The sequence below is a fragment of the Chrysoperla carnea genome, chromosome 3, assembly GCF_905475395.1.
Source record: "Chrysoperla carnea chromosome 3, inChrCarn1.1, whole genome shotgun sequence".
Taxonomy (NCBI): domain Eukaryota; kingdom Metazoa; phylum Arthropoda; class Insecta; order Neuroptera; family Chrysopidae; genus Chrysoperla; species Chrysoperla carnea.
The window spans coordinates 43,568,825-43,588,478 of record NC_058339.1 but is presented as its reverse complement, the minus strand read 5'-3'; the positions used below and the strand labels follow the sequence as shown (position 1 = coordinate 43,588,478).

At 28.0% G+C, this 19,654-nt stretch overlaps 1 protein-coding gene across 1 annotated transcript in view; it reads left to right on the top strand.

Moving 5' to 3' along the window:
• LOC123296050 (protein O-mannosyl-transferase TMTC2-like) overlaps nucleotides 1-19,654 on the top strand; it is a 280,446-nt gene that overhangs the window by 57,655 nt on the left and 203,137 nt on the right. Inside the window, exon 4 of the mRNA XM_044877511.1 lies at nucleotides 8,589-9,600. Coding sequence (XP_044733446.1) covers nucleotides 8,589-9,600 — 1,012 coding nt within the window. The remainder of the gene's footprint in view (nucleotides 1-8,588; nucleotides 9,601-19,654) is intronic.

The following is a 19,654-nucleotide window of genomic DNA, read 5'->3' as shown; positions in this document are numbered from 1 at the left end:
AAGTGATTTACCGGTCAGCACTCGCGTTAAAAGCATTTTGCTCACGTTCGACTGAAAACTTAAATAACTTTTATTTTTCAAATGGTATATATGTGGTTGAAACTTTTTCTTCATATAATTTTATCTATTTTCGAATTATGAATTTGTTTGATTTTTTCAACTTACCTACATTTTTTTTAAATAAATTTTTTTTAACTCTTCAGAAATTGTAAGCATTTTTGTCATCACAAAACGTGTAAGCAAAAAAATATTAACAAGAAAGTCGTACTCTTAAAAAACTCAAAGAAATATGGTGAAATTAGTTAAAATAAATTTACTTATTTGGATTATTTTATTGTTCAAATATTTTCACTTTGAAACATCATTCAATACAAGCACGTAGTCAAACTATTTTTAAGTAGCTCGTGCATTAAAAATTATTTTCTCTTAAATTATGTAGAGGTTTATGATTTACAAAGTTAAAAAATATTGAAGGAGTGGAATATTTGATGCATGTGCAGAACAAATATCTCATCACTTGAGCAAATCCCTCAATATGTGACTAAAGATTACTTAATGGTTGATGTGAGTGCGGACAATGTAATAAGCATAGTTACCTAATAGTACAATTATTTTTGGACAACGTGTAGCATACCCTGGATCAATGAAATAAGCAGTTAAAGCTATCACTGAAGACGTTTATAAGTGAAACATGTAGGATTTTCAGACACATACCTACAACGACATTGTTCCCTACACTAAACTCCTAGAGAAATCGCACCCAGGTACAATCAAAGATGGTAATCCCAGGTATACTTGAGTACGATCCATTGTACATTATAATCTTACACCACGAATTCTAGTTTTTATCGGAAGGTATTGATTATATAAAATGGGACTGTAAGAAGAGATTATTAGAAAAACAGGTAACTATTCGAAACGAATCATTAGACAGTGAATTTTAAGTTAATCAAAATGCATTAAAAAATTTATCAAAAAAACATATAATGTCTGCATTTATGTAAATATGAAGAGTAATTAAAAATTTCTAATAACTAATAAGAAAAATTTCTATAACGATGTTTTATACAAAATGTATGTATACTGAATACATAAAATTTGCTACTCCAATGTACGATATTAAAATACATTATATTTATGAATATCACAACTCTTAATTAGTCAGATTAGTTAGTTATTGCGAGAAACTAGGAAATGTTATACCACCAACTGAGTTTTTAGCAGTGTCCATTCATTTTACAATATATAACCAAGAGACAGACCAACCTTATCATATCTTGCTGCTTTACTATCCATTTTATGTGTATATATGAGTGTTGTAGACTAACTAACCATGGATGGGATGAGAAATACATACAGAAATAAAATTAAATCTACAAACCGTGCAGTTTCGTTCATAGTTCAAAACTTATGTGATGCCTACTTTAACGTAAAATACAGGATATCGCTACAAGATCTGTATAGCACACTACTACATCAGCCTAGCTCAAAATAAGCTGATTAAGCTAAAAATGCTCAAGTTACAGTTACTCCGTTTTGTCAACTTTCTTTCATAACTTTAGAACAGATAATGCGATTTTATTAAATTTTAATGTGGTGACACTATTTTTCATACAAAATAACTCATATCAATGGACCTTACTAATTTTTATAATGAACACTCCTATGCAGATGAAAATTTTCATGTAGTGAAAGTAATACATTTCCAACATGAATTTAAAATTAATGTTGGGGCTGAAATTATTGAAAACTTCATTATTGGTCACATCATTTTACCACAGAAAAATGATCAGGAGGTAAATCATTGTTTTAGTGATTTTCTAAAACTTTGCTACTTATCAAAAATTTCCGTGTTTTAATATTCACAGAAAAATTACAACTTTTATCCCCTCCCTCCAACATCCTAATTTTACGCCACTCTTTTGACAGTCCTTTTAAGCGACACGTTATAACGTCAACTTAATGTTATGATGCAACGATTGGCACAAAATGAAGATAGCTTTCATCTTTCTTTCAGTGGAACTTAATAACGCAAAGATTTGCTGAATGATTCGATTTGGATATTCAAACCGATTACAAGAGCTTCTGCAAACTGGGAAGTTAATAAATTACATAAAAATCGGCGTTTAGGTATCCACATTTGTTAGAAATTACATATCATTAGAATGAAATAATCCTCACAAACATACAAGTCTATACATACCTAAACGTAGCAATATTTAGAGTAGTTAGTTGAGTCTAGCTAGTGCTTCACAACTACCACGTTTTAAAACATGATACTAAATATTCCTAACCCTTACCACTGAATATATATTATACTAGTGCAGGTACTAGGATATTATATTATATTAGAACTTTAAAGACTAAACTTTCCAGTATTAATGTTATGTAAAAGATATTAGCTATATGTTAGAATAGTAAATGTGGAAATACCTTTGTGAAGTTAGCACCTGCTTGTGAATATTACCCTGCTCAATGTTGAAATTATGGATGTTCAAATTTTATTAAATTTTCTCATTAACGAACCCTAGGTTAGGTCATATTGGCTGTCCAGGAAGGACACACTTAGGCTATAGAGCTCGTTGTGATATCATATATGTGTTTTACCACCTTCTCCGCTGGTTTATCAGCTCCTAAATTATCATTTTCAGAGGCTGTGTGCACCTTCTTCATGCATATACCATGCACTACACGAGCACATCACAAATGTTAAATTAATTTTTTGTTGTAAAGGTGGGAATCGAATTCGCTACCCTTTTGAGCTACTAGGGTTGAAACGAACCCTTCTTCTTACATGATTTTAATAATTTTTTTTAATATTTAATTGTATTTAAACTTTACTGTTATTAACATGACAGTCACTCCTATAAAAAACGACTTTCCAAAAGAATCAGTAAATTAGTCTGCTTTAAAAATTTAAATGAGAAAATTTTGAAAAGAACTCGGTTACGGAAATTTTCTGTTCACTATTTTTTCAAATCTCCCTAAAAGCTGTGCTAGCTTATCATAGAATAAAATTTTACCTCTCAACAGCTATTACATTTTAATATAATTCACTTTAGGGGTCTTTTCATTTGTAATAAATAAACATTAGTTCAAATGTATAACTAATACAAGCAATTCATATACGGTAACACGTTACCACTGATATGGTACAGTATATAATTTTTAATTTTATATTCTTGTAAACTAAACAGTCCATGTTGAGGTCTAAAAAAATGTAACAAGATGTGCTAACCTTATTCGAAATGCCTATCGAAATACACATTCCTTAAAACTATAGGAATGTGATAGATCAGAAGACAAAAACAAAACAAAACAAACATAATTTTAATACAAAGCCGCAAAACTTATGTCACTTTGTCGTTGAATTTAATGTAATGCATTTTTGAATTTCTTCATAAGAATGTGTTCAATACTATTACAGTTTTTATCAGTTTTGATAACAAGTTAAGCGAAGAACTGAAAATGAAAAATTACCATAGTTTACGATTTCATTCATACAATATGGTAACATTACTGAAAAGCTCTGTATTTATTTATTCGATTAAAGTGCTGAAGTTTTTAATAGTTCTAGAAATGAGTTGTAGCCCAAAAATCTTTTCCATTTTGAGCTTTTATTTATTAACTTTTTTCTGCTTTTATTATTTTATTCTCACAGTAAGCCAATTTTAAAATAATCGATATAGTTTTCAAGAATTCAAACATTATTAAATTTAACTTTGTGTTACACATATATGTATTTTATATTTTCGGAATAAAAGCAAGACTCTGTAGCCTCAGCTTTATATTATGCAAATTTACGGGCTGTGTCTGATTTATTATGATTATATTATAACAACATATTATTAAAACATTATCAATCAAAATTAACATATCCTAGTATAATCTACATAACAATGAAAATATAACCATTCATTCGTATCAAAAACATATTTTAATGAAATAAGTTAGAAGAAATCTTTCTAGAAAAGAGAAATTTATTAATATATATATATATATATATATATATATATATATATATATATATATATATATATATATATATATATATATAAATATTATTTTCTCTTTGTAAACACATTGAATAGAGTGATCCGTCACTTTCAAATCAAATGTGTTGGAAATATAGTGAGAAAAATTTTTCTTTGAAAGGAAAAACTTTAATAAGAATATTCTAATTTAGGACAAACAAAAATGAATTTGGTAGGTATTGTTTAACGAAATATTAGCCATACAGGGGGGAATCATAAATTGAAAATGTATTGAAGGGTCAAAACTTAGCTATTATAGACACACATTATTTGAGTTGAAACATATATGGTTTGAGTTCAAAAAGTGCAACAGATGGCATAGCATAGCCTCTTAGCATAGGCATCGCCAGCCAGAGCTAAGATACAAAATTTTAATATAAACCTAGATATCCTTCACATAGCTAGGTAGAATATTTGTAAACAATGACATTATACAAGAACTTATTTGTAACATATTTGACCAAGGGTCGAAAATGAAAAAAAAAAATTCAAAAAAAAAATTTTCCATCGTATGACGTATTTTTTAGATGTTACACAATAAAATTTTAGATGTTAAGTTTTACTATTCTAACTGTCCGATCAACATAGACAATAACTAAAACGACCGGGTGGTGTTGTGTTTTTAGTATGTTATTCTATTTGTAAAAGTTACGGTGAAAGTTAAAAATTGTGCTTGATTGAATACCGTACATTTTCCACCCCAAGTCAAATATGTTGTAAATAAACCCTACTGTGACTTCCTTCAATATTTTTATCGAATTATCAAACACCTTTAAGATGAAATGCAGCTGCTTAAAAAATACTTGATTATTAAAAAAATTCGTTTGTAGCCAAATTTTGTACACCCTTCTTTGGTTCTAAAGTTGTTGAAACATTTCAATGCATCATAATGTATAGTTATGTTTCTAATGGGAAAACAAATATGCCTCGCAGGAATACTTAGGGATAAAATATTTAATTGTAAAAATGGATAAAATTCATATCAGTACATGGCATTTGATTTTATGATAAAATTAGTTTTTTTTATGAGGGATCTAAAGTGAAGATAGCGTACGCCCATTTTTAAATACTTCACACCCTCATTTCTCAAATTATATTCAAATATATAGAAATACGATAAAACATTGCAAACACTTATTACTTACACAAAAAACGTATTTTATCACAAAATAAAAAATAAAATATTGTAGGCGTCTTTTAAAAAACAGCCAAAAAGTTCTTCAAGTAACAAAGGGTTATGGAAAAATTATAAGTTAACCATATATTCTTAAAAATTTGTACTAGTTTTCTAAGGTATAGAATAGTTAAAATAGTATATAACCATTTTTACGGTAGATAAATTATTAAATTTCCAAATTTTTCCTTGAATTTTTTCTGTCGAAAAATTGTAGGTGTTATTACTACTTTCTAACACACGATTCTGATATAATTCCCAGATATTAAATTGACTATAAGAAAAACATTTATTTAATCGAAGTATTTCTTTTTATATACAGTGAGTTTTTCAATTAGTGGCACCGGGAAACCTAGAATGTGATCGTAGATATTTAAAAAAAAATATTTGTGTTAATGATTTCAGTACATATTTATTTTTTTCGAGGCAGTTTGTAAGCAAATTTGTGTTTTAAAAAGCAGTTTTTATAGCCACAGTGAACGGCTTTTTTGTCAGTGAGAAGCATGTTTCTCAATGAACAGCTTAGCACTTATAAATCAGCTGTGTGTACTTAATTTTTAAATTCATTGCCACTTGATTGCATTAGATTCACCAAAAATATAACACATAAATTAAAAAATTTATTGAAACTTGGACATATAATCATATTTGAGAAATTCTGTGGTGTCTTTTTGGTTTGATTTTGACTGTTTTTTTTCTTTTTTTTGTTTGAAAAGTACATAAACCGATAGTTTCAAAAAAATCTGCTCAGCTGTATAATATTATCTAATTGTTTCGGATACGGAACCCTAAACTTACACAAAACAAAAAGCTAGGAACACTTTCAATCAAATTACCTTTCAAACGAATAAAAATCCTACGATGCCACAGGCAAACAAACAAATACACTTACATGTTACACTTATAGCACCTCTCTTTTCAGTCGGGTGTAAAAATAGCAGATTTAAAATCATTCTTTAAATTTCAGCACTCTATATCGTCTTACAAACTAGGTAATATTCTGGTGAAAAATTTCTTATCAAGCTTTTCCAAACTCTATTTATATCTATCTATATTTTGATAAACCAAATCTATTTACAGAAGAAAAGGAATATTTAAAATTGATTTTTATGTATGTATAAATTGAATGTATGGAATTTTATATGTATCTATGTATGTTTGTATGTATGCATGTATGAACGGAGTATATATATGGTGATTTCTGATAAATTCAGTTGATACAAGATAAATTGATTCCTATTTCGATAACGTTACTTTTAAAAAACTTATTTTATTGGTATACATTATCGTGTTGACAGACGAATATTTTATATTGTAATGGTGTCTCTTACCTTTATATCTTATCGATTTCAAGAAAAAAAAAATCATATGTGTGATTGTGTGTATTTATTGTAGGATATTCCAACCATCAGTAGTAATCGTACATTTTAACTTGCACAAATTGAATATTATAATATGGCTAAAATATATTTTCGGTTCCTCTTCATGTTCATATTTTAAAATAGTTACAAACACTCTATTGATTGTTACTGTATAAACGGTCATTTATTCTTAATTTTGGGTCTATCAACTTCAAAAACAGCTCAATTCTCACCCAATCGTCAAATAAATCCAATTTTCGCACTGGTAAAGTTATTTTACAAAATTTTTCATTGCGTCCTTTTAACAGAATTGCAAAGAATCAAACTAATTTTTTTGCTACTAATTTTTTGATCCAAATTTGAATAAAAATCATTTCCGAGAGTAATTTTGTATCAAAACAAGTTTTCTCTGATCATTGGACTAGTAGTTTCTGAGAAACTTGCAAACGAAAGATAATATCTCTATCCTTTGGTTGATACCCAAAAGCTTGTCGTTCAGTCTTAAAATATATCAGATTTCCGTGGCATTGAATAATTTTGGGGTGGTTATACGACCCAAAAGAACACAAAAATCCTGTTATTTTGTTATGTTGTCCTTTCAAATTTATCAAATTCCAAAAATAATTTTTTTGATAACCTCTATTTTTAAAAGAGTCTTCTTAGAAAATTGAATATTCGAAAAAATTTTATTGACGTGGATCGGTTTCAACCCGCATGAAAATCGGAACCCGTAACCACAAAATCACGGCCTTATTGAAAATACTATTAAAATTTCAAATAATAAACAAAAAAAAAGTTTCGGGCGGTCGGTGTTTGTAAACTTGTCCTTTCGTCGTAAAATGGACCAGTTTCTTGAATTTTTCTAAATAGAATAATCTTTCATCTTGAAATATTCATTAAAAAAAATTTTCACACTTTCGGAATCCTCTTTATGGTGCTTATGAACTTGCCCATTCCAAAATATGTTGACTGTATATGGATATTATAACCATCTATATACCAAACATTGTACTTTACATTTCTTAGATATAAAACTAGAACGAACTTTAGATTAGAACTCAATTGATTGTGTATGAACCGTCAGAAGAAGAAAAAAAATGTAAGGCACATAAAACGGGTTTCGTTTAGTTCCTTTTATTGTAAATTGGTCAATAAAATTATTTTATGGTTATTTTATGAAAATTGGTATTGTTTTCTTCAAACCATTATTTAAGTTATTCTATAAGTATTATGACAGTGGATAAGTCAAATGCCAAATTACGTATTTATTGGATTTATCTGTATATGTGTCTTTCATATTTATTCTAATATAAGCAATTGTGCAGGTAATATTTGTAAATAAAACTGATTTTATCTCATCATATTTTAAATTTTCCAACTCTTCATAATGGCAGAAGTATATTCAATGATAATGTGATCTTTATGGTTCCAATTTGTATTTCCTATCGTATTGATTAAATGGTAAGTAATCGGGTAGTCTAATTTGGAACTATTGAAAGAGCGGTCCACTTCCTCTTTAATAGTACAAATTTTTATCGCCACTTGGCGGTATATCGGTATCTTATTTGAATTTGAATATTTTTATTGACCTTAAAAAATTGTAAGTTCAAGTATTTCAATCGTCCAATAGGAGTCGAAATTGTAAAAACTGAATTCGGGCCTTCTTCTGATTTTAAGTAGTACGAATTATTACCGCCAGTTAGCGAGTTGCAACTCCCAGTTATCATATGGTATATTGTATTGGACAGAGACTCTATCTACCGTTTTGAATTGAAATTTTATTACAGATCAAATTTTGGCTGTTTTATTGATTTAAAAATCGTTGCTAGGAAAAGTCAAAACATTCCTACCATCTCAACCAATTTGTAAAAATCTTAGGCATTTTTATAGCTTTCTTAAAGGTTTTCCTTAAATCTGAATCTATTTTTAAATTAACTTGGATTTCGTATTCGGTTAGCGATAAGTGAAGTGAAGATGTCTTAGAACGAAATATCTGATAATTTTTTTCTTTTGTTTCAGAAACAATTACGGAGTATGATGTTACTAGGATTATCATTATTCGTATTACTTGGCCTTCGTATGCATATGGCATCAGGTATCACACCAACATTTGCCACCGCAGACAATCCAGCAGCAAAATCAACATCCGTTTATACACGTTTCCTTACATTTTCATATCTTCCAACGTTTAATTTTAATTTATTATTATGCCCATCGACATTAAGCTTTGATTGGTCAATGGATGCCATTCCCCGAATTAATTCAATTTTTGATTCACGTAATTTAATGACATTAATATTTTATACAATATTTTATAAAATTATAAAAATTGCATTTCAAAAAATTAGAAAACAACAAATCGATTACTCAAATCGAAAAGTACAGCAACAACAATATTCAAATAATAAATATCGTAGAAAAACTAATAATTCAGAGATATTTATTGATAAATATCTTCCGGTATGTCAATGTCCTGTATGTCATCATAACATAACTGACCATCATTCACAAACATGTCGGACAAATAATAACAATAATAGTGTACCATCGTCACATACAATGTGTATTTGTAAGACTTCCTTAGCCTCATCCTCCTCAAATCATATTTTTCCATTATTATCTTCTTCAAAACCTACTGTGATAATCCGTGAACAACAACAATATACTTCAACATCTTCAACGTCATCAACTACGTCATCTTCAAAAGATACAAAAGTAAAAAATCCATATGTGACAATATTAATGGCATGTGCATTTTTAGCCTTACCATTTTTACCAGCTACAAATATATTTTTCTATGTTGGTTTTGTGGTTGCCGAACGTGTACTATATTTACCAAGTGTCGGATATTGCCTGTTAGTTGGTTTAGCAATGAGTCGTGTATGGCGTGTGAAAAAATATTGGCGTTATACGTGTGCATGTTTAACAGTGTTAATGATATTGTTTTGTGCGCGAACAATACGTCGAAATCTCGATTGGCGAGATGAAGAAAGCTTATATCGATCGGCAATCACTGTAAATCCACCAAAAGGTAAGATTAATGTGTAACTAAAAAATTTGTAATTTTTCTTCTCTATCCACCTTCTCTTTTCACATTAATTTTGTTAGAATTCCGTATATTAGGACAATTCTTTTTTCTTTTCTTTATTTGTTTTTCGGAACTACATTTCCTTCGTACCTTGGTGCATAATAAATGTAGCGCTTACTTCTTTTATTTACAAGATATATTTCTAATAATTTAAGGTTGTTTTAGAAGTCAAATTCTCTAAAGAATTTAGTTTTATATCTACTTTTAGTTTTTACTGTATGAAATAATTGTAGCATTAGTTTAAAAAGACATATTTCTGATTTAGTTGTCAACTCAATATATGAGTACATTACGTTTGGTTTAATTAAAATATTTATTATGACAAAACATAAAAATTACATTGTACTTACAGCAAATTATCTCTGTTTTCTTTAACTTCTGATAAATTTCACAATTCAATTTGTTTAAATAATAAAACATTAAACTTTGAAAAAAAAATGCAAAGTCAGTTACAAAAAGATTTTTGCATTTTCTCAAAATTCATGGACACCTGAATCGATTGAAAAAGTTTTAGTTTCCTAGGTAACCTAGTGTCGGTTTTTGTTGTCTGTTGGAATTGTTTTAGTTTTAGCTCCCAACCAGCATACAATTATCGTGCGATAAGGAGCATAGTTTCAAAAACTTTCATCATATTTTCGATGCTTAATGCATAGATTTCAATGTTATTTTTAAGGCTTAAGTACCATATCTGAGGCATAAAACATGATTTCTAATAATGACAGTTGATGAGATTTTGAATACTGTGTACGTTTTGCAAAATGGCGTTCAATTTGTATTCCAGTGATGCATGTGCTTACTATTCAACACATATGTTTACAATTCATTCTTTTCCAATGTATCACGACCTACATTAGCAAACTAATATAATTCTGAACCTTAGTGGCACGAGTCAAACTCACCAATGAACGAATATTTTTTTGTTGTACTCAAAAGTTAAGTAATAGTTTGTTGTAAAATACTGTGAAACAAAATTACTTTAACTCATGTGTTCTTTTTTTGTTTCGTTACGTTTTTGTTTAAGAAAAACTTTCTCTCACTTTTTTTTGTTTGTTTGTTTGAAAAACTGTTTTAATTTGTTTTCTTGTAAGTTTTACGATATAAAAACTTTTTTTTATGTTTAAAAGTAAAATAGATTGAAATTATGGTGGAGTTTCTAACATTAAAATTAGTAGTACGGTTTATTCGTTATATGTATAAAAGGCACTTAACATTTATCCCAAGCATTTTTCTATTATTATATTTTTATTCCCAATTTTTTTTTCTTTTTGCCTATTATAATACTTTTTTAATGGTTTTTATTTATGTCTTATTCTGTACCTCCATGTAGAAACAAAATCCCAACATATCTCTCGGGAGCGTTTCCAACATCGTATCACCGTTTAAATAGCCCTACTTCTGAATTTTCTAAAAAATAATATACTTTTCGAAATTGTTAATTTATTTCATATGATGAAGATGCCATTGAAGTACTACATCGGTAAGAAAACTTAGAAAGTGGTATGTTTTAAATGGTTATTTAATATTGCTGACTCGGTAGGTACAAAAAAATTTCTTGTCACTTGAAAGGGCAAATATGTTTGCGCCTCTTCTGACATAAATATATAAGTATAGTATAATGTAACAATGGTTCTATGTGAAGAATCGAAGGCTTAAGAAATTTGAACAATTTCCAAACAATAATTAAGTTGCAAATAATGCGGGGAAAAATTTGAAGACTCGGTAAATTAAAGCAGGATTTTGATGTATACTGCATCACGTGATCAATGTTTGCAAATTTCCAAGACTCATCATTATAGAAAACAACAATGTTCTAATATTATAAAAACGTCACGAAAAATGACTAAAAGAAATGGGTGAAATTTGGCTCGATTCTTGGATTAATACATTCGATATTATTTATATTCCGAATGTTAGATTCTGGGGAGATTATAAAAATAATCAATCACAAGCCCTATCAACTTGAAATGTGTCTTAAGCAACATTATTCCGTGATAATAAAGAATAATTTTGGCAACTTTTATCTTAGGAAAACAATTACGGTTACTTCCTTACAAATAAAAACCCATGAAATTTTTAAAAAAGGAGGGATAATTGCCAGGAAATTGAAGGCTTTTACGTGGTTGCGATTACTTTTAAAGTGTAGAATGACCCAGTAAAACGGGTGGACAACTGCTAGTTTAATACAAGTTGTTAGTTGCACGAGTGTAGTGTAAAGCACGAATTATCTCTTCGTACAATTGACAGTTTTTAGTCTGAAATTCCAACATTATTTTGCTTTTGTTCATGCATAAAAATAATTTTGATCGCAAATTTTGTAAGCGACTTAGGAGGCTACTTTCATAATTCTGAATTCTACATTTGAAATATAATGCCTGGTAATATCGCTATTGCAGATTTATTATTATACAGAGGCCCACTGAGTGCATCTTGCCATATTTTTTAGGTAAACTTTTATGATCTGTGATTATTATTAATTGAGTTTTTTTGTTTGTGTACGTACGTATGTAGTAACTAAGTATGTACAACTCCATAAATTTTGTAAAAGTAGTTAAATAATGTTTTCAAGTTTCATATAATAGGCAATAATTTAAGTGACAAATAGAACATAAATATTTTTTTTCGCGTTTAAATAAGAGTACAGAAAATTACCCAAAGGAATTTTTTTGTTTGTTTTTGGGTAGTCAAATTATTATTACATCATTGTAATATTTTATTTTTTATTTATATTATAACTTTTTTTCTTTATTTGCTTGAATATACTCCATTTCATTGTGTGTTTGTGTTATTGTTCTGTGTTACATTGTTTTATTTAGTTGGTAGAACATTGTTGACTCTCAAAAATACACTCTGTATGGTAGACCGTATGCTCATAATGATGTGAAAGTTCTATGATTTTTTATATTTCCCATGTGGGTGATTAATAAATGTCTTTGACGCTAAAAAAATAAGAAAATACGCGAACAAATTTCTCGAGGTGTTCAAAAAACAAAAATTTGTTTTGAACTGCATGCGATTTTTTTTGGATTATCAGGATCAGAATGCTGAATCCAAAAATAATATCCATTTTTTCAATCACGTAAGACTTATTAATTTTCTTACAAAACTCATTTAAAAATTCAAAAATCGGATATTCGATTGATTGAAGAGATTTGTAAGGCTAATAAAAACCCCTATAATTCGATTGGACGATATTTGAGATAATACTAGCCCATGAATTATCAGTTTACCCTTTCTCGCTTTTGAAATATTTCTTCTATTGCTTCTTCGTGCTCTTACTAATACGTTTTCGATTTTCTTCATATGTTTACCGCATGGGCTATTAAAAACTACCTGGGTGTCGTAAATTTATTGGGATATGGTCAACACGCAAATTTCAAGACTGTGTGGTTCTCCCTTGAGCCAACATTATCTCAAAATTCATTGAAGCTAATGAGTTTTTTGCAAGAAACCTGTGCATTTGATGTAAGAAACGTCAGATAATTCAAGTTTCTTAATACCAACGTAACCTACTTTCATTGAGTAAAACACTTATTGAGAATCTATTGAGAAATGAAATACAGTTTTTAAAAATAATATTTGTAAGAAATAAAAGATATTTTTCAACCGTTTTGACATATGTAAACGTTCTGTGAATATATTTGCCGTAAACCAAAATTGTCTTAAAACACGAAAATAAAAAAAAACTCGATTTAAATATCATTTTTCTTAACTATCAATCAACCGCACAAATTGCAAACATTAAAAACCCTAAAAATTGCCTTTTATTATAGGCCCTCGGTCTATGGTGTGTGCAATGTTGTTTTGAATAGTAATAAGTTAGTTTTGTAATTTAATTAAATAGTATAAATTAATATCGTTTTATATAGTTTTATGTTTTACCAAATAGAAAATTCTTCTGTGGTTTCGTTTGTATAGTTGGTTCTTGAGTAATAATTTATGGTTTTTCTGTATTAAAATTGTTAAATATATACTATTTTAGTCAGACAGAAACAGAATCAAAATGAGAGTTAATGCTATAATTATGAATGCGAATTGATAACTATTATTGCGACTATCGATTCTATCGTTTAATACTTTTCTTATTGAAGAGCTTTTTGATACATATTAGTTTCGAACATATGCAAAGAAGACCCTACCAAAGTTTCATTTTCATCACAATCTGATTATAATGACTGAGAAACCGAACGTATAGAAGTCCAACATACATAGAATTATTTATTTATTTATATAAAGATAAATGACTGGGATTGAAAACTCTGTCCGTACAAATATTTGAGTCATTTACTCAGTCAATTGTTATTTTCAGGTGATTATCATTTCGAAACATTTAATTTTCAGTTTAATAGCTTTTTATTAAACATTATTTTAATTATTTCATAATTTTGCATTATAAACAAAAAGGTTTTTTTTTATCAAAGAAAAAGTTTTATAACAAATCTAATTAGTAAAATAATATTCAATAGTACCTATAAACATAAAAAAGTTTTATTTTTTATGATAAAATGATAAAACTCCTCTTTAATCATCTTCATGTAAAAACATAAAAATACACAGAAACAAGTCGTCGAATATATGCTCTTTCGAGGCGATATTAATAACTTTCTGTTTATCGATCAGTTTTACAGACAAAATTGTTAGTTTCACCATTAATTATTCTAATATATTTAAAAAATATTTAAATCAATTTTGGTTCTTGTTATCGGTTTAAGTAATTTGTTGTAACAAAAAATACAGATAAGAAAATACAGAGGGGGGGGGGGCTTATAGTCACTAAATATCAGTTGTTCAGAAAATGAGAAAGAGAACAAAGTCAAAGAGAAAATGTTTCACAAAAATTTAATTTGAGAAAATCTTGATATAATATTTTGTTTATTTTTAGGATCGATATATAAGTATTATCATCACATTTTATATACCTACACAATCTTTTGATAAAGTACAATTGTTATTATTTGAGTAAAAGTAAGAGAAAGGAAATTGAAAAGTATTTTATAATCAGCTTAAATATATATGTTACAGTCAAAACTGATAAGTGATCAAAGCCCTTGCTTTGGTTTAGTTATATTGGCGTCAACGAGAGACACACTTTACTCAGTAAGACTATTTCGATGACAACTTTTTGCGTTGCGATAGACTGATTGTACCTCCTTAAATATCAAAATTCCTATAATTTTTTTAAATATACCAGTTCATATATCAATCGTGTGTATACTCTACTATCTTTATTGATTTATGTTTGGTCTCGTTTTTTTTTTAGTTTTATAAGGTGAATTGTTTTCTTTTTCTTAATTGAATGTATACGATACATTGAATAATTTCGAATATCAATTCGTGCGATTAATATTCTTTTTCATTGTAAATAGTAACCCCTACATAATTGTATATACATTTATTTTTTAATTCACTAGCTAATTAAAAAAGCTTTGACAACGTGATTATTGAATAATATTTGAGAATGAAAATATTAGAGTAGAGAAATAATCTAAATAATTAAATTTATTTTAACTAATTTCATTATAATTATTTCAGAAGTATTTCAATTTATTGAGTACGATTTATGTTAAACGAAGGAGAGTACAGCGAGCTTTTTCGAAGTTAGTATTTCTTGCTTACACCTTTACTCTCGTGATGAGCGAAATTCTCACAATTTCTGAAATTCCTGAAAAATTATATTTAAAAAAACTGTAGATAGATTTGAAAAATCTGAAAAATTCATAACTAAAAATTTATAAAATTATATAAAGAAAAAAAAAAGTTTAAACTACAAATACCACTTATATACTCCATTTCCTTTGGAATTTCGCTAAAATAAAGCTAACTGAATATGGATAGTTAAATGTAGTCTTTTTTTTGTTCATCGCTAGTCTAGAGCTTTGACCGTAACATATACCACAGAAAATATTTTTAGAAACCTAATTTGTTGTTTGTAAGTGATCTATAATAAACATAAACCTTTGAATAAAAATAATTAGTTATTGAAAAAATTATTTTTGTATTCCATCTATCTATAATTAATTCATTAAATATCGATATAAAACTTAATAACAATGTACGTTGAAATTAGCGTTTACTGACCATAAAATTGAATGAAGGGCGTGAAATATTTAAAACTGGAGTGTGGTTAAAGATGCGTATCAAGTGTCAAAAATGTGTTTTTGACATCAAGTGTTAAAAACGGTTAAAGTTTTCTTGTTACCATGCCAAATCGATTCAAAAGTTCTCCTACAAAAAACAACCACCTAAGGTGTGAGAGATAGAGGAAAATTACGAACACACAGTTATGATAATCTAATGAAAAATAAAAATGCATTTTTCATTTATTTCAAATAAAAATTAATTTTTATAAAATTTTGTACATGTATTCGAAAAAAAAAAGAAAATTATAAACGTTTTGATGAAACAAAATGCAATTTAAAAACTCGGTACAAAAATTGTAAAAATTGCACATTTCTATTTGGTTCTTTATTTTTTTTCTCGGTTGGAAATATAAAAATTCGACGTTAGGATTTTACTAAAAATAAAATAGAAATAATATTATTTTACTTCTGTCTGTGGTATATAGAAAAATATTATCAACGTTTCAAATGGAGTGTGAGATCACTTTACACTTGCAGAAAAAAAATCAGCTTGATATAAATGTAATCTAGAGGTTATAGTGAGTGGTATTGTACCATATCAATAGTTGTTGGTAATAGTAGAAATAGAACAGGAATACCAGTAACTTCCTAGCTGGAGCTTTCTTGCTGCCGTTCAGTTCATACAGTTGTATGAATGTTTTAAAGGGTGTTCCAATCTCTATCTCTATATATTATAAATGCGAAAGTAAGCATGTTTGTTTGTTTGTGTGTTTGTTTGTTACGCTTTCACGCTAAAACTAGCGAATGGTTTTTAATGAAGCTGTACAGCTTTATAGCTCATACTTCAGAATAACACATGAGATATAATTTATAGATATAATAATAATAAATATAATTTTAAAAAAAATTTAATAATTAATTTAATTTGACATTACCATAAATTACAGATTTCTGTAAAAATAGACAATTTGAAATATTCACGGCCATCTTTTCTAATATACTCAATGAACAATTACGACTATTATACATTTAAAAAAATAGAAAACCATGCATATATTTTACCTGTGTAAAACAATCCTTATCACTCTAGTTAGATATAAAATTTACGTCTTTCAGATGCCAACAAGAAAGTATACCAAATTTTAGTTTGGTAGCCTCGAAACTTATGCTTATGCAAACACACTGATACTCAAAGCTTCAAATAACCTTGAATTATTTATTGTGACCATCGCTTGAATTTGAAAAATAAAAACGGTAAAAAGATGGCCACCAAAACTCTATTGATTGATCTTTTCACGTCTTAATATCTCAAATTCTAGAAAAAAATAAATAAAGTAAATTAAAAATACGGTATTTTCATGCCGATTCTTTGTGATCGTTAAGTTCTGTTAACGACCGTAGATTTCATTTACTTGCGATCTTTATTGTGATGATTGATGTCATCATAACAATATCCGGCTATGGATTACCATTAACAATTAAATAATTCGGGTTCTGAAATTAAATCCTGCAACATTAGACAGTGGTAGTTGGGAGACTCGCATTACAAAACTTTAGTTTTGGCCATCTAGTCGTTTAATTGGGTCGAAAACATGGATCCAACAAACATATTAATTCGACAGAAGTCTCAAAACCTTGATCCATAGGAGCAATCTAATCTAATTAAATGATGTTAAAAAGGTTTTGAAAGCTAATGGCCTCACAATTAAACACAGTATCCCATATAAACAATATTTTTTATTCCAAAATAATATTTTATATTCTTATGGAGCCACTCTTTATGTAGTAAAGGTTTATATAAGGTTTTTGTATGTAAGATAGGTTGGTTGGTTTAACGGGCGGTCATATACAACTCTGTAAGGACCCTAGGGACGTCATCAACAGCAAGATAGAGTGCGAACATAGTCGCTGCTAGCCAACTCTTCACATATGAAAAACACAAAACTATATCTTACCAAGGGTAGATATATATATATATATATATATATATATATATATATATATATATATATATATATATATATATATTATAAGCTATATTTTTTGTTTCATACATTGAGTTATTCATAAGATTTCCATTTTTATTTTTTGGTTTATGAAATTATTATTTTACAAGAATTTGTAAGTTTATTGTTTTACTACTTTAACATTGGATGCTTATTTAGTCTTTTATTCATAAATTTAGCTTGAGGCTACTGTCAGATTCTAATGTAGACAAGCACACTACACTGAATGCGGTGCAACTGAGGTTCTTTTTGTAAACATTTCTAACACTCGGTGTATGAAGAAGAGAATAATCTTATAACAGGCTAGGAAGCATTAACATAATCTACACTGAAAAAAATTAAAATAATGACAACCTTATCCCGACGTTGGCCGTTTCATATTGAAATAAAGTAAAAATACTTTCAAACAATTTCCTAACGATTGAAGCATCTCCCACCGTTAGCGCCACTTTGTCTTGTACACTTCTTTACATGAATCGAACATGATAAAAAATGACGTATATTTATCGTTTCAATCATTAAAAACTATCAGTTTTTCCGAATTTTCCAATTTTCTATTAAACTATTCCAATCTAAAGCATTTGATATTTACTCATACAGCTTGAGAGAAAATTCCACTCCATACAATAATGTGATGTGCTTTTGGGAAAAACAGTGATAGCGTCAGCAGTGTTCAATGGTATAGATAGACCATTCCAAGAGTGGACTATGAATACCAATTAAGTTCATTTATACATTTGATCAATATTACTGTAAAACACCATGATTTTAAATCCCAGTCTATTTATTCAACGCCTACTGAAACCTAATTTTAGTCTCTTATCGTAGTTCTATTTTAAATTAAGCAATAAGAGTGTCTTCAGCAAATAGTTTGTTGAGTTTGTTACTAGATTTATTCATTTAGTTTGAATGCGTTTCTTGGTACAAGGTTTTTTTTCTAGTGCATCAATTTATTTCGTGAGAAAATTCATTAGTTAACAATCCCAATTTTGATATTAGTCTAAATCTATGCTAAAGAAGCTTTTATAACTTTGGGATGTATCTATATAACGGAATATTTCGACGTGATTTGAACACACTTTACCACATCGTATTAAATTGACTTCTTATACTCATCAAGGACCAATGACAAAATAATAATTTAATAAGGTTGTTCGATTATCCATTGAAATGGTGGAGGTGCAGGTAAAACATTTATTTAGTATAAGGTGTGATTTTCAGTCTTAAATTTAAAATACATTTCAAAATAGCTAGATGAAATAAAAATAGAAAATAAATAAAATTTAAAAAAACACGCTTTTGTAACTAGCTGAACTAAAAGTAAAAATTTATTTCTTTTACAATAAAAAAATGTTTTTCTTAATCACTCTATTTTTTTTAAACCTACAGATTTTCTACTTTTTAGTTCAGCTGGCTACAAAAGCGTTTTGTTAGTTTTCTTTAAACTATGATTTAGTATACCAAAGGTTCCAATATTTAATATTATGGTTTTCATCGATTCATTCTGACGTTATTCAATTTTAAAAATTTCATTTAATAAATCTATCAAACTAAACAAAAAAATGTTGTTTTTAAAAATTATTAAATGGTACACTTTTTATTGTATTTCAAGTCATTTCTGTTTGCTTCTCTCCATTCTATGCTATAAAAGTTTATTTCAATGTATTAAAACATACTGACTTCAATTCAATTGGGACATAATATTTTTGAAAACTATAAAGTAAAAAAAAAAAAACTGAGGAACTTGTAATATTCTGTGTATACTCTCAACAGACAGATAGATAGATAGATACACTATTTGAAACTTTTATGTACCAAAAATTTTCATATTATAGACATAGAAATGTAGCAGTGAGTTCCTCATATATACATATTATGTATCTATAAAATGTTTTTGAAGTTATATTTGATTTG